Here is a 16,580-nt window from a genome sequence, read left to right as displayed (position 1 = left end):
AAAGGGAAAATAAAATTTAAAATCCAACAAACCCAAAAGCATCTCCTCTCCAAAATTCATTTCACCAGAAAAATTTTTCAAAATCATCTGAACAGAATTTTTTTAAAGAAATAGACTCAATTCACTTTTAATTATAGAAATCGACCAACTTTAAATTAATTGTGGTACTAATTAGTCGGGATTGTCAACCCCGACTAATTAGTAGCCTAATTACAAGTGGGGTCAAGGAGCGGAGAAGGTTTGCGGCTGCTAATTAGTCGGGGTTGGCAACCCCGACTAATTAGTATCATAATTAACTCAAAGTGAGTCCATTTTTATAATTAAAAAAATGAATGAGATCTATTTCTTAATCTAAATAAAAAAATTCTTGTTGAGACGATTTTAAAAATTTCTTCCATTTCACCACCCCTACTTCCCCAAAAAAAACGAACAAATTTAAACTCAACAAAAAACCCCCTCCGCCCCTCAAAAAAATTTACTCTCACTCCCAGCCCTCTCCCCCCGCCATGGCCGCGATCCCTCTCTGCCCTTCTCCAAAATCTCGATCCCGGGCCCACCCTCTCCTCCCTCCTTCGCCACTCCTCCTCCGCCGCCGGCCTCCTCTTCGGCCACATCACCTCTCCCCTCCCCGCCCCGCACCGACGACACGTGACCCGCCTCCGCCTCCTCCCTCCTCCCTCCTCTCCCTCACCGTCACCTCCTTCATTCTCCTCCCCCTCCCCCCTGCCCCTTCTTCTCATTCCTCGGCCAGGTGGACCCCCCTCCCCCCCTGCCTGAACCCTGACCCAAACCCTAGCTCCTCCGTCGTGGTCTGCGTTCTCCTCCCGCCCCCCCCCCCACCTCCGCCCCTCCATGCGCGAGCTCGCCGCCTCCCACCACCTCGCCCAAACCCTAACCCTAGCCCCAACCTCCAAAACCTGCGTCTTTCTCCTCCTCTCCTCCTCCTCCACATCCAATCAGGCCATCCACACTCACGAGTACCGAGCTTACTTGCTGACGAGGCCGTCGATTCTCCGTCCGGTGTCCGTCGATGTCATCAACGTGGGTCCTAAGTTTAGGGGTCAGTACGGGGCGTTTTTGCCGGAGTCGTCGATGGCAGGGTTTCCGTTGATGCAGTGTAGGGCAAGGGTTTCGGACGAGGGGGAAGGGTATATGGACACGGAGAGTTCGAATGCGAGCGAGAATGTGGTGGATTGGAGTGTGGAGGGGTTTGGGGTGGAGAGGTTGGAGGGGTTGATGGGAGAGAAGGCGGCCGAGTACACGAGGGAGTTGGAGGACTTGTATGGGAAGATGATGGGGAAGCTTGAGGGGTTGGTCAGGTTGGTGGAGGCGAGCTCGGTGAAGGTCCATGAACAGGTATAAACTTTTTATTGGTTTTTGGACTAGTTTAGAATCAGATAGTTCGATCTTGTTCAATAATGGTGGAAAGTAAGATTATTTAGTTTTATGCGTTGATTGTGGAAATATTATTAGTCGAGTATGATGCCTATTTGCTTAAGAATAGTTGTGGAAAGTAAGATTATTTAGTTTTATGCGTTGATTGTGGAAATATTATTAGTTGAGTATGATGCCTATTTGCTTAAGAATAGTTGCTCGTTGTGGTTTTTCGTGTGTGTGCATGTATGATTCAAGCTTACACTTAAAAAATGCCCTTATAGGTCTTAGTTTGGACATGTTTCTTTATTTGAAGTTTACGCAAGCTGTGATTTTGTGAGGGTTGTGCATACATTTTTTATTTAGGTTGTTTGTATTACTTAATTTACCCCGCCCCTTCTCTAGTTGCCATCTAGTTCATGTGTTTCAGTTCATGGTGATTTCGATTTGCATTACCAAAATTGGTGAAATAATAGAGAAAAAGGTTTAGGAGGAACATCGATTCATTAATCTCATTTGATGTACTTAGTGCTTTTATTAATGGAGTTCTGTGTGGTTATCAAGACTCTAGTATGAATATAAAAATTACTATATCTATTTAATGTAATTGAGCTTGTGTTCATGTTTTCTACATAATAGTAGTTTACTTTCTATCTTTCGAATAAGTATTTGCTTCATGGGCAGTAGGAAAATTGACATTCTACACATATCAAAAATCCCTTTTTAGCAGCGGCACAGAACCCAAAAAAGCAAAATTTCGAACAAAGAACTTCAAATGTCACAAAGAACATTAAATTACTATATATTCAATATCAGTGTGCTGTCAAATTGAAGATGTGTAAGATTAAGTTTCTAATTGAAAAGCCTACAAGTGAGAATTTGATTTGATATATTTTCTTTTTTTATCTTAATTTCCTAATTCACATGTTATTTGTAAAAGATGAAACCAAAAATACTAGAGTATTTAGCTATTATGTAGCATCTAGATATTGTTGGCGATTGGATACACACAGATAGATTTCATTAAACATAGATCCTAATAAATGCTATAGCCTATAGGCTAAAAAATTAAAGCTCTAATCTGATGGTGTTTTCTACTTTATGTTTCTAAAAATTATTTATTTGATATGGTTTAGTAGATTTCAAAAATTATTTATCAAATTGGGTAAAATAAAAGCAGAATAAGTGATATAGTTTTAGTAAAATATGCAAAGGAAAGAATGATTATATTGTATTTATTGATAGGCAAGAAATACCCAAGTAGTTATTTCGCTATGTAGGGTAAATCATTTGTTAGTTGTTACAATGGTGAGATCGAAGATGATGGGGTTCACCAAATCAAACCGGGATGGTTAGAGTGGGGGAGTGTTTCGGGAGTCATGTTTGATCATGGAATACTTATGAAATTTAAGGAAATTTCTATAGATAGTTACATGATCAACAATATTTTATGGATCATAATACTAGGCAATCAAGAAAGTGTAGAAAATGAATGTAGAAAATTTAAGAATTTTATGATGCACGTGTGAATATAACCCAAGAAATAGAACAAGAAATTTGGGCGTTCACGGAGAGGTAGCTTCTATTGAGAATAAATGGGAGAAAATTGACGGAGATGGTTTGAACATTAAAAAATTAGGCTATGAAATACCCCTAGTTGGTAGTAGTGATGAAATTATAATTAATGGAGCTTGAAGGACTAAAGTCCAGCCTTAGGGAAGTTGATTGGAAGTAATAAGGATTATTAAGGAAGGATACCACAGTGGTTAACTTAATGAAGGGATAGCCTTAATAAAACTGAAGGAAGAATATGATTTATGTAGCTGACCGCTAAATTTTGGGATGGAAATTCTATTATTATTGTTGATAGCATTCTAAATAAACCTTTTTATATATGCTTGTACTTAAATAAAGCTGAAAAGATGATTAACTACTATGTGATTATTAGATTTATGTATAAGTCATTAGATTCATTAAAAAGTAAAAAATAAAATAAATTGTACTCTTATATGTTTCAAATTTCAAAATATGCTTAATATCCCACATATCTCATAAGAGAAAAAAGCGGGACAAGGATCTAAACTATTTACTTTTAAGAGTATTTATAGGTTAATTGATAAAGATCACATGTCTTTAAATGTGTATTGCAACTTCTTTGTTCTCATGCACAAACATATAGATGTACACAAAACAAAACAATTTTAGTGGTTGCTTCTCTCGTTTACCATTATCCAATACTGATCTGATTAGGTTTATGTCCTTTGTTCCACGTGTAACTTAAAATAGCATGCCTTACATCCATACTTGTACTATGAACAAAAGTGTACAATAAATCTAGTTAGTTGCTTAGTTTAGTATATGTAAACTTTTAATGGCCATTCATTAGTGTGCTATTTAGGTTTGTGTCTGCTTAGTAGATAGTCCAAGCAAATCATAAAAATTCTTAATTGAGAAATGTACTATATAAGGAAAAGAAGTGGATTTTCTTCACATCAATGTTTTAAAAAGCGGTCCAAGCTCTCGCCTAGGCCTAGATAGTACCTAGGCCACCTGCCTAGGTCTTGATAGCGTTTAGGGGAGCGTGAACTACTTACGTGAATTGCACTGATTAGGTTTAACCTCCTCTGACATCCTCCGGACTCCTTCATAGACCATAAACACCTTCACCTCATTCGACCTTGAGCAAAACATCCTCCACCATTTAAATAAAAAAAACTATCTTGCCCACTCTCCCTAAGCGTTCGCCTAGGCCGTAGAAGCTCATCTCCACCTAGCGGCGCTTAGCGGCGCCTAGGGCTCTCTGTAGCATTGCTTCACATAGATCTTTAGCCCAAGTGTAGTCTATGAGTTTCTTTCATTTTTGTTCGTTTCAACACAATAGCTATTAATTGTATGAAATACAATATTCGTGATTTTTATGGGCTATAAAGAACAAACTCTGTTCATTATCATTCATTAGACCCAATGACAATTGATTATGACTATTTCAATTCGTGTTTTGATAGATTATAACCCACGATTTTGGTAGTTTTTGTGCATTTCGCCCCAATGACAACTAACTAGACATACACCAAAATTTGCGAATTTCTTGGGTTGTAACTCATGTTTTTTTGTCAAATTTTGTTCATTTTGACTTAGTGTCAATTAACTATTCTTTCTTCAAAATTTGTGGTTCTCATAGGTGGTTCTCGAAAATTTTGATTTTCATGGGCTATAGCCTACAATTTTTGTCAATTTCATTTGTTTCGACTTTATGACTATCAAGTTTCTTCAAAAACCACAATTCAAATTAGCTATTTTTATGAGCTATAACTCACGACTTCTGTTAATTTTCATGCATTTTAACCCAATGATAGATAAGTACGCGTACTTCAAAATGCACAGTTATCATTAGTTATAACCTCGATTAAAGTCCATTTTTTTGTTCATTTCACCCAATCATAATTAACTAAGCATATTTCGAAATTCGTGATTTCATGTTCTATAGCACATGATTTTAGTCTAGTTTCGACCCAATTACAATTAAATTTTATTTCATAAAGAATCACAATTTTCATTGGCTATAACTATGATTTTTACATGTTTTCCTCCAACTCAGACAAATAAGTATATATACTTCAAAATAATGATTTTTGTGGGCTATAGTCCTTGATTTTTATCTATTTTTATTTGTTTCAAGTTCAACCAATGGCAGTTAACTAAGCATATTTCAAAATTCATGATTTCGTGTGTAAAATTCATGATACTTGCTTATTTTTATTCGTTTGTCCCAATGTCAATTAATCCTGTGTATCAGAAATCACAATTTTCATAAGTTAAAACCCACAATTTTAGTTCGTTAGTTTCGACCTACTTGTGGCTAAATTTTCTTTCATTAGAATTCACATTTTGCATAGGCTACGCATGATTTTTGTCAATTTTCATTCTTTGACCCAATGTCAAATAAGTAAAATTTACAATTTTCATGGGTTATAATCCAATATTTTTGTCCATGTTTGCTTGTTTTAGCCTAATATATATTAATTATGCAAACTTCAATATTCACGATTTTCATGTACTGTAACGATTTTAATCTTTATCGTGCGCTCGAGCCAATGACAACTAATTATGACAACTAAAACTTTGTGATTTTGATGGGTTATAACCCATGATGATTTTAGCCTTATCTTGTTAGTTTCAATCCAATGACAAGTGAATTATCTTTAATGGGTTGTGCTCTATGATTTTTGTCAAGTTTCGTTCTTCGATCCAATGGCAATTAAATATTCAAACTTTAAAATCCGTGATTTTCATGGGCTATTGTCCATGATTTTTATCTATGTTTTTTTGTTTTGACCCAATAATAAATAATTGTGTGAACTCTAAAATTCGTGATTTTATCCACTATAATCCATGATTTTGTCCATTATCATTCATTCGTCCCTCCTAATGACAATTAATTATGACTACTTAAAAATTTGCGATTTTAATGTTTACAACCCACGATTTTCCATGTTTTATTTGTTTCGTCCTCATGACATAAATATACATACTTAAAAATCTCAATTTTTGTGGGTTGTAACCCACGATTTTTGACAAATTGTTTGTTTCGACCCGATGGCAATTAATTATGCATATTTCAAAATTTTGCGACTTTCTTGGGCTATATTACCCACAATTTTCAAAATTTTCGAATTTCCTAGGTTATTACTCACAATATTTATCCAATTTTCATCCGTTTGGACCCAGTGGCAATAAATTTTTCTTTTTTCAAAAATCACGATTTTCATGGGCTATAATAATGGTGTTTGTCTATTTTTGTTCTATGACCCAATGACAAATAAGTATGCGTAATTTAAATTCACGATTTTCATGAACCTTAACCCACAAAGTTTGTCCATTTTTATTTATTTCGACTTGATGGCAATTAATTAGGTTAATTTGGCATACGCTTTAAAAATAGCAATTTTTTATGCGTTATAACAGGAACCTTTTACATTTCCATCTGTTTTGACCCAAGGGTGATTAGGTATGGGTACTTCAAAGTTTGCAATTTTTATAGGGTATAACCCACAATTTTTTAGGTTTTATTCATTTTGATCCAATGACAAATAAGTATGCGTGCATAAAAATTCACGATTTTTATTGGTTTTAACATATGATTTTTGTCCGATTTTGTTTGTTTTGACCCAATGACAATTAACTAAGTATATTTCAAAATTCATAATTTTATTGTTTAAAACCTATGATAATTGCTCATTTTCGTTCTTTTCGATCTAATGGATATAAAACACGCATACGAAAAATTCACAGTTTTCATGTGTCGTAATCCCTAAATTTAGTCTATTTTCATTAGTTTCGATCTGAAAGCATTTAAATTTCCTTCCATACGAGATCACGAGTTTCATGGACTGTAATCCATGATTTTTATTAATTTTTGTTCTTCGGCCTAATGGTACATAAGTATATGTATTTCAAAATTCGTGATTTCATGGGCTATAATCCACGAGTTTTGTCTATCTTTCGTCATTTGAACACAATAGAAATTAATTGTGCGAACTTTAATATTTGCAATTTTCATGCCCATAATTTTTTGTTAGCTATCGCGCATTCAATTTAATGACGACTAATTATGACAACTTCAATATTTGCGATTTGGTAGATTATATTTTGGCACTTGTTCGATTTGTCCCAATGGCAAGTAAATAAATGTAGTCCAAACTTTTTAATTTTTATAGACTATAACTCACGATTTCTCTTAATTTTGTTTGTTTTGAGGTAGTGAAAATTAAAGTTTCTTCCTTGAAAAATGGCATTTTCATTGGTTGACAAATAATTTTTTTTCCAATTTCTATTTTATGATCTAATGACAAATAAATATGCGTACCTTAAACTTCATGATTTTTATGGGATTTAACTGATGAATTTTGTTCGTTTTTATCTGTTTCGACCGAATGACAATTACTTATGTATGCATTTTATAATTCGTAAATTTCATAGTTTTTGTGCATTTTTATTTGTTTGAACACAATGACAACTAATTATGCGTACTTTAAAATTTGAGATTTTTATGGCTATAACCAATGATTCTTCTTAATTTTTTTTGTTTGGACTCAATGACAGTGAACTAAGCATGTTTCATAATTTGTGATATCATGTGTTATAGCCCATAATATTTGCTCATTTTTTGTTCGTTTGGACCCAATGACAATTAACCATGTCGTATAAAAAATCTGTGATTTTCTATGTTATAACTCACGATTGTAATATATTTTCGTTAATTTCAAGTTGATGACAATTAAATTTCCTTTCATAAAAAATCACAAATATTATGGGTCTATAATCTATGATTTTCATTAAATTTTCTTTTTTCGACCCAATGTCATGTAAGTATGCGTGCATAAAAGTTCATGATTTTTGTCTTTTGTCTATTTCAGCCTAATAACAAATAATTGTGCAAACTTCAATATTTACAATTCGCATAGGCTGTAATTTACAACTTTTGTCAATTTTTATTTTTTCAGCCCAATGGCAATTATTTATGCATACTTCAAAATATGCGGGTTTTACAGGCTAACTAACAACTTCTATCAATTTTCTTTCTGTAATCCAATAGCAAATAAGCATGCATACTTTAAAATTCATGACCAACGAACTTTGTCCATTTTCATCTGGCTCTGCTTAATGATAATTAATTGGGCGTGCGCTTTAAAATTTGCAATCTTCATGTGTTACCCACAATTGTGCATTTTCGTTTGTTTTGACCCGATGGCAAATAATTGTGTGTAATTCACAATTCGTAATTTTTAAGAGCTATAATTTTCGTTAGTTTTTGTTCGTCTTTGCCTAGTGACAAATAAATATGCATATTTAAAAATTCACGGTTTCCATTGGGTATAACCCACGATCTTTATCCAATTTTATTCGTTTTGACCCACTGGCAATCAACTAAGCATATTTCAAAATTTTCAATTTTGTGTTCTAAAATCCATGATATTTGCTCATTTTCGTTCGCTTAGCAATGCGTACCAAACAACTCACGATTTTCATGGGTTGTAACCTACAATTTGTCTATTTTCGTTAATTTCGACCACATGACAATTAAAATTTCTTTTATAAAAATTGCAAGTTTCGTGGGCTATAACCCATGATTTCCACCAATGGTTTCCATCAAATTTTGTTCTTCAACCCAATGGCAAATATGTATGCGTGCTTCAAAATTCATGAAATTTCATGGCCTATAGTCCATGAAATTTCTTCTTTTTTTTATTAGACCCAATAACTATTAATTGTGCGGACTTTAATATTCTTGATTTTCATGCAATATAATCGACAATTTTGTCCATTTAACGTTCATTCGACCCAATGACAATTACTTATGACTATATTAATTTGCGATTTTGATGGCTTATAGCCCACTATTTGGAAAATTTTGTTCATTTCGTCCCAATGACAAGTAAATATATGTAGTTAAAAATTCTCAAATATTATGGGCTGACTCACGAATTTTTTTCAACTTTTTACCGTTTCAACCGTGTAGCCACTAGTAATGGGTACTTCAAATTTTGTGATTTTTATGGGTTATATATATTACCAATAATTTTCAAAAAATTCACAAATTTCATGAACTATAATTCACAATTTTTGTCTATATTTGTTCTTCTCGACCCAATGGCAATTAAGTTTTCTTTTCAACAATCGTGATTTTCATGGGCTAACCAATGATTTCTATCAATTTTCGTTTCTTTAGCCCAATGACAAATAAGTTTGCCTATCTTAAACTTCATGATTTCATGGGCTCTAATCTCATGATTTTTGTCCATTTTTGTTTGCGAACTACTTAGGTGTACGCATTGAAATTTATAGATTTCATGGGTATAACCCTCAACGTTTGTGCATTTTTTGTTTGTTTCAACATAATGACAACTAATTATGCGTGCTTCAAAATTTGCAATTTTATGGGCTATATGAATGATTTTTGTTAATTTTGTGTTCGGTTTGACCTAGCGACAAATAAGATGGACGGTTGAGACTACTTTCCGAAAAAGGCTAGCATATTTTTGCTTTAGGTGCATCCCGTTCTTAGTGCTTACCCAATTTGGGAGTAGGATTACTGGACGCCTATTGCCACATAAAGCCGGTATGTTATATCCTTGCATTGGTGGTTTCTCAATATGTATAGTTGAAGGTAATTCTGAAAAATCTTTTCTAGCCTAATTGAAGGTATTTCTTGCTTTAGTTTACTCAACTTAGGATTTTGGTGGTTCATTGTATGTGCACAGATACCTTTTGGAAATCTTTCTTTAGGAGATTATTCTATGAAATAACTTCTACATTATTGTCAGTGTGATTTGAGAACTGTTTACTCATCTTTCCAGTTAAGGAAAATCCATTCTTCTCTTTTAATTTGTTGGCTCTGGTTGTTTTCATATTTACTACTTTCTTCCCATCCATTCGGGGTGAAAGATAATGAGAATAAGCAGTCATAACTCCCATTTCTTTTCCTGTTGTGTCTTAGTTTTGTGTTGGGAACTACTCGTGGGAACATTTCTTGACATCTTGTTCAGTTGCTATATAATTTTCTAAATCTATGGCTATATATTTTTTAGGGCACATAATAAAGATATTCTTTTCTGTCGAATACTAATCTTAGTTACTGTAGCCTTATGTTTTCTTTTCCATCATGTCACACTAGAATAGTTTAATTGTGTTAGGTAGTAATATTTAAATATTTTCTAAAATAAAAAAATTGAAATTCAGAGTTCGACATTATTTAAAATTTTATGCAGGAGAGTCGAATTTCAGTGTTGCAAAGGAAAATGGCAGGTCTTGATTAATGAGTCCTGTGTTGTGAGGTCGTTTTTGTGCCAGAAGGTAATTTGTCAAATACTGAATAACATCTACTTTGCTGTTTTATGTTATGCATATACATCATGTGATCATTATTATTGTTGTTGGATAATATACATTTAATTTTCGCAACAAAAATTTTATGCTTTTTCATGGTATATTGTATCTTTGCTTTTGCATGCGAGACATTTGAAGTTTGAATATCATGCTATACTGACATTCTATTGCAGTACATGCTTTAGCATTTAGCAACCATCTGTTACTTTTCTTCCCTTTTCACCTGTGGTCAATGATTTAGCCATGTACGAAGCACATTTTACTCTGAAATTCACATCCTACACTAGTGTGATAAGTGAAACTGCTTAAAAATCATTTTTCGATGATGATCCATATAGTGATGATATATGAGTATAGTGAACATAAAACATGTTATGGCCTATCTGAGGAATTTTTATGGAGGGGCTCGAGGTTGTGGATTGAATGGGTACCGTTTTATCTAAAGAAGCTCAATATTAATTTTCCAGTTCCTACCCAAGAATAAACGTTTGATATGAATTTCTCCTTCCCTTGGTTTATAGTAACATAATTTATATTCATTCAGCATGATACAAAACTTGTGAGACATTTTATTGCGTTAGAAGCTGATTAGGATAGTAGAGGACCAGCCCTTGGCCTCACTCAGGTGGTAGGTTTGGTTTGGATAATAAACGTTTGTGATTATAAGCTAAATAAATTATATGCTTTCATGGCACCTTTGTCACCTAACTTGATCTTTCCACTACGTTGTCAGGATATTGATTTTCTGTTTCCATATCTGAACTTTCTGCAGACGGAAGCCCTCAAAGATGAAAACATTTTCATGGGATGAAAGCGCCAGATGCGGCGGCTAACTGGTTATGCTCTTTTGGAATGTTGTATTATCCAGTCTCTTAAATGTAAATTGCAAGTTATAATGACTTTTATTCTTATAGAGGGTGTTTGTTGTGAGGATCTGTTCGCGAGATCACTAAGATGCATCAGCTTTGTTGGATTTGTGCATGGCGGATCCCAACCATTGATTAGGGACCCATGATTATGAAGATTCATGAGGCTGAAGGCCTTTTCTTTTCTGTTGTTTCCTGTATTTGTCGGGGATGAAGTACAGTACAGTCGTGTGTGGAGTACATCTATTCCTGGGTGATTACAGTTGGTTGATTCTGGGTGAACAATGCATGGAACCAATGTTGGACATAATTTGTTCTGTATTGATTCAAATATCACTTGGGTGCATCATTAGCGTAATGAACTAGTATCAGTGACCAAGTCCGCGTGATTCTAATGCCACGGGGATTTGGAAGGTGGGACCCTCTACAAGGTTAATGTTGATAAATAAGAACAGAATCAAGTTATCGGCCTCGTATAAAAGGAACTTCCAACTCATTTATTTGGAACCGTTAGAATTCATCGTAGAATGATTCCTATATCGAAATATTGTACTCCTATTTCTTTTTTTTTCCCCTTTTTTTTGGATATCCCCTCTCGTTCGATGGACCATATTTGTTTCAGATTCTATCATCGATATATCCACAATTCAATATAGATAGATACATCCTACTGAGTATATACGCCTCCCTCTCCTTTCATTTTTACAACGTGCTTTGCAAATACTAGAAGGATTGATATTCTTTCTTCGTTTATTTCGTCTTACATCCTCCTTTTTGAACAAAATCGGAGGAACATCTGATTAGATTTTCTATTGTTGTATCTTTATCCCTATCTTATGCTTTTCCTAGGACCGATCCACTATATTATAATATAAATACAATATTAACAGAATTATAGTATTAACAGAATTTATTATATCTATTCTCTGGAATCTCAAAAATTTTATTATCATAAAAATTTTTATTTTCCATTTATAAATATTATTATTATTATATAAATTTATAAATTATTATATAAAAAATAAAAATAAGCTAATGCACTAATGTAAAAGCAGAAAAATAATCTAAATTCTAAAAATATGAAAATAATATAGAGTGTATATTATCTATGGTGATTATGTATCACAATAGAATGAAAATTAGGCAAAACGGAGGAATACACAACTGATCAATAACTTGGTAAAATTGCACATTACTATCACTTTCGCTCAAATGTATATAAGTTATGCGTGGAAACATATTTAGCAACGTTTATCAATCTAATCAAACATCGTAGATCACATACATGAAATTAACTAATGCAGCTGGAAAGATCATCACGAAGAACCGAGTTAATTTCTCCAAATTTATTTACGAACCACATCTTTATAAGCCGATTGTTTTGTTTCAGGTCAAAAGAATGTGACAATTAAGTAGTAAACCATAAGTTCTTAGTATCATGACATCACAATCCCTATTCATGCCGCATGAGACCTTGTAACCTTGTCAAATATATACGAATCCAAGTATGAAGCGGTATATCACCTGCATAGGGTGTTTTCAATTAGTACATCTAGAATAAAGTTCATATGGAGTGCCCAAAAGCTAGCTGTATTTGAAGCCTAGTCATCATCATCAGCGGGATCGAAATCTCGTATTTTCACATCAGCATCTTCTCCATATTGGATACAGTTGTCAATCATGGATAAAACGTATTGTATGCTGCATGGAAAGAGGAAAAAAAAAATGACTCCATTAATCCACAATCTAACATTGTCACATATTTTCAAATGAGTATTCACATGTCTTTCAAGTATATCCGTAGGGAAGAACAGGCAAATGCTCACTAGACATCCAATATTTCTAAGACAAAAATTGTTGAAGCTTCAGTTCTTATGTGATCAAGGTTCTCGTCAATGTAATTATGCTTCAAACAAAAAAGTATGATACTCTAGTAAAGCCAAGTTATTGACAGTAATGAAGTAATTGAAAGGACACTCCCGAAATTATGATATGATACTTACTTATTAAGGTTAATGTCAACTTTTACCAACTAAAGATATAATCAAATTAATCACAAAACTGAATGAGTTGAATAGTAATGAACAAACCTGCTTTCCTTTCTCAAATCCAGAGGCACAAAATTCACCATGTTGAACTGATCCACCTATAGAAATAAACAAAGTATTTTTCAGAATACCAGTTAAAAAAAAAAAAGGAAACTGCAGTTTGCTAATTCGTGCTAAAAACACTTCTTCTCTGGCTGGAAAATCGTGGAGAGTCTTTTCCCCCGCCAACCAAAATTTTGAGGCATTACGACAGTTGTATGCAATTTCCCATACAACATATTGGTAAAAAGTTGGTTTACTTAGGATAAGGGTGTAATGAGATATCCAATTCTTACGACTTATGAAACTTAAGAACATGAACTGTGATTGTATACATTCTTGCAAAGAAAAAATTAACTTTTTAACAATGCTGGACTCAAAAGAAGGAAAATACCAATTCTGCCAAAGCTTTATTAAGCTTCGCAAATGAAGCAGGCATATTCCGATTCAACTGTGACAACAAAATTGGCGCCTCTGGATTCAAGAAACTATTACCAAACAAAGAAAAAAGTCAGACATAGAATAAGCATCAACAGATCTAATGAAAGAAAAGCTGCAGAGGATAAAAACAGCACTCACTCTTCGATATCCTTTTTGTTCGTCACGAGATCCATTTTTGAAAGAATGTTGACATGAGGTAGTTCGAGTTGAATCATCGCAGAAAGAGATGCCATGCAGCCACTTATATACTTGGTCACATCAGTAATGAACTGAAAAAGAAATGAAAATATGAGTTCTCCAGTTGAGGGGTCAGAAACAAGTAAAGGGAAACAACCACACACAGGCTCGAAACAAACCTGTGAATCCAGCAAATAAACACAACAGACTTTGAAGTTCTTCCGCTGTAAATGTTCCACAAAGTTCTTCAACACAGGAACATGTGAAAATAGCTCTATTTGACCTGTATTGGAACAAACTTACTAAAGAATTTGCAGCATCTGCTTATCATTGTAAGATTCCTACGAAAGTGCATACATGTATAATAAACTTTGTCATATCAGCTACGCTAAAACACAGTTCAGCTGAAGTACCATTCTTAGAACTAACAAGTAATTGGTTCAATACATTCTCTATATGAGCTTACTCCAACCACAACAAGATTAAATTAATAAGTTCAAAATAAGTATAATCTTTTATCATATTTTCATAGCTGTCTATTACAAAGAGGAACAAGATCAGTTGAAGCAGAGAAAATATGAATAACATGAAATAGAAGATAATAGGAAGTTGAAAGCGAATACCTGGACAGTCAAATACAAGATAATCATCCTCCAAGTAATTCTCAAGTTCATCTTCCAGCCAGTCGTCCAAATTTTCTTGAAGGTGTCTACAAATGACTTAAGGAATTTTTTTGGGCCTGAATTGTACACAACAAAAGTAGCATCGCATATTTGTCCTGTAGCAAAAACTTAGCTATTGACAATGTTAAGAATAATATCCCACAGTGTGTCTAAGCAAGTTTGCAGCTACAAACTGGCATTGAAAATTATGAAAATGACATGGCTAATCACAATGTAAAGCAAATTGAGTAATAAAGAACTTTCACAAACGGATCAGCATTCATTTGGCTAATCGGAAAATAATGTTAATTTGTACACAGTTGTAAGAATAGCCTTTAATCATGCCGTGTCAAGAAAATAATACTTTGATGCAGTGCCAAGTAAAGTAATATAAGAATAAAAACTCTCAATAATCAATTTGTACACATGGATTCTCTTATAAACTTTTAAGTGCAATAATAACAAACAATTTTCACCAAGAAGCACAAAGAATTCTCAAGAGCAGCAACTTCTGAATAAAAATCGTCATTGTTCTTAGAAAAATTTGCTAGATAATATCGAAAATTCTACCTCTACTTTCATGATGTTCATGCACAAGAAGTCCTTTTAGCAGAATCAAGAGATCACTATAAAATAAACAAACCAAGTAAAGGATACTCCATACAGTAAATCAGACCCCCATTTGGTCCAAATCCAAGTTCCTCCATGACATCATCCAAAGATATGAGCTCCCTGATATCTATATAAAGGTAGCCACACAACAACAATCATCTGACTAATTCACCTACTAAAATCAAATACATCAACTTCAAAGAAAGATAATTTTATACCCATGGCTACAGGGTAGTCAAAGTTCTCAGCAGCCGGGTCTAGGTTCACGATATGAATAGCTCTCCGAAGAGCTTCACAGTGTTTATACAAGCTAGAGCAGTAGGTAGACTGCATTACCAGAAGCAAAAAACTTATTGCACAAGTACCTCAAACAAATATGAAATAAATAAGGGCAAATTTCAAGAAAACCCCACGAACTTTGGGGGTGCATTGCACAAACCCCCCAGAATGTTAACCTAAACTCTGGGGTGTTCACAAAAACTCGCCCAAGCTTCGAAAAGTTCCATGAACTGAAATACCCTTTTCAAACATCAGCAAAACCATAAACAAACTCCCCCAAATCTTTTACCCATTCCCCCACTTATCCTCTCTCGCCGGACAAACCCTAGAACGAAATTCTGCCGAAATTTGTGGTGGAACTTTCCGAAAGGCGAAAGCTCAGGGTGGTTTTTGTGAAACCCCACACAATTTAACAGGGTTTTCTCCAATCTCTAAAATTCAGGGATATTCTGTGCAAAATTTGGTACCTTGCCGCTGCCAGCAGGGCCAATTACAAGTTGTGCGTAACCCATAACGATCGTACGACGATATCTCAACTCTGATCGCTAGTCTCTTGATGAAAATTTGAGGAAAACGAGAACTAAACCAATCGAAACGTGACGAGAATCGCAGCAGCAACGTAAGCAGTCAACCAAACAGCCCCAGTAATCAATAGGCTCAAGATTCGAGTAGATGCCATACAAATCGGTGAACCGCAAGCATGCGATTATTTCCTGAGTCGGCAAGAAACGTAAGAAGACGATCAGCGACTATCTTATGCAAAATAAAAAGGGTAGCTTTGAGACGAAGTTCGCAAGATCACTTTTTTACAGTAAAAAAAAAAAGAGTAAATACCTAAAATTTATCGCAAATTACCTCAGAATTTCTGCGGAAATTATCGCGAGAGATTTCGCCGCGGTTCAAATACAGGGGGGGTAGAGAGAGAGAGAGAGAGAGATTTAGGGTTTTCAAATAATATTAGTGGTCACTGGATCCGACTAAACCCCTCAGCTCCAATACGCTAACAGCCCATGTAGGGCTAGTAAGGCCCATATGGCCTGCGAACGTAACGCAGGCTGAAGCGACCTGTTTTGTGGCCCTTAGCCACTTGTTAACATGCTAAATTTTCAGCTTGAAAAAAAAAAAACAATTTTCACCAAATTATACACAGAATTATCAAAAGGAATGTGTGGAATTATAGATCGAGCGTTGGATTG

At 34.4% G+C, this 16,580-nt stretch overlaps 2 protein-coding genes across 2 annotated transcripts; one reads left to right on the top strand and one right to left on the bottom strand.

The window, feature by feature from the left end:
- Positions 778–11,468, top strand: LOC109821897 (the record flags this gene model as incomplete). Its single annotated transcript, XM_020388053.1, has 3 exons — positions 778–1,356; positions 10,143–10,227; positions 11,033–11,468. Coding segments are annotated over 2 exons (627 nt in total), but the record flags the coding sequence as incomplete, so codon positions are not given.
- LOC109822065 (GPN-loop GTPase 3) lies at positions 12,443–16,343 on the bottom strand. Its single transcript, XM_020388227.1, has 10 exons — positions 16,240–16,343; positions 15,852–16,097; positions 15,324–15,432; positions 15,151–15,232; positions 14,455–14,540; positions 14,011–14,114; positions 13,793–13,923; positions 13,608–13,701; positions 13,217–13,272; positions 12,443–12,827 (listed from the first exon to the last, which is right to left on the bottom strand). The coding sequence occupies exons 2-10, from the start codon at positions 15,894–15,896 to the stop codon at positions 12,728–12,730; spliced, it is 807 nt and encodes a 268-aa protein (XP_020243816.1). The 5' UTR covers positions 15,897–16,097; positions 16,240–16,343; the 3' UTR covers positions 12,443–12,727.

The sequence above is a fragment of the Asparagus officinalis genome, chromosome 8, assembly GCF_001876935.1.
Source record: "Asparagus officinalis chromosome 8, Aspof.V1, whole genome shotgun sequence".
In the NCBI taxonomy this organism is placed as follows: Eukaryota; Viridiplantae; Streptophyta; class Magnoliopsida; order Asparagales; family Asparagaceae; genus Asparagus; species Asparagus officinalis.
Note: the sequence above shows the minus strand (reverse complement) of the source record. Positions and strands in the feature narration are given on the sequence as shown.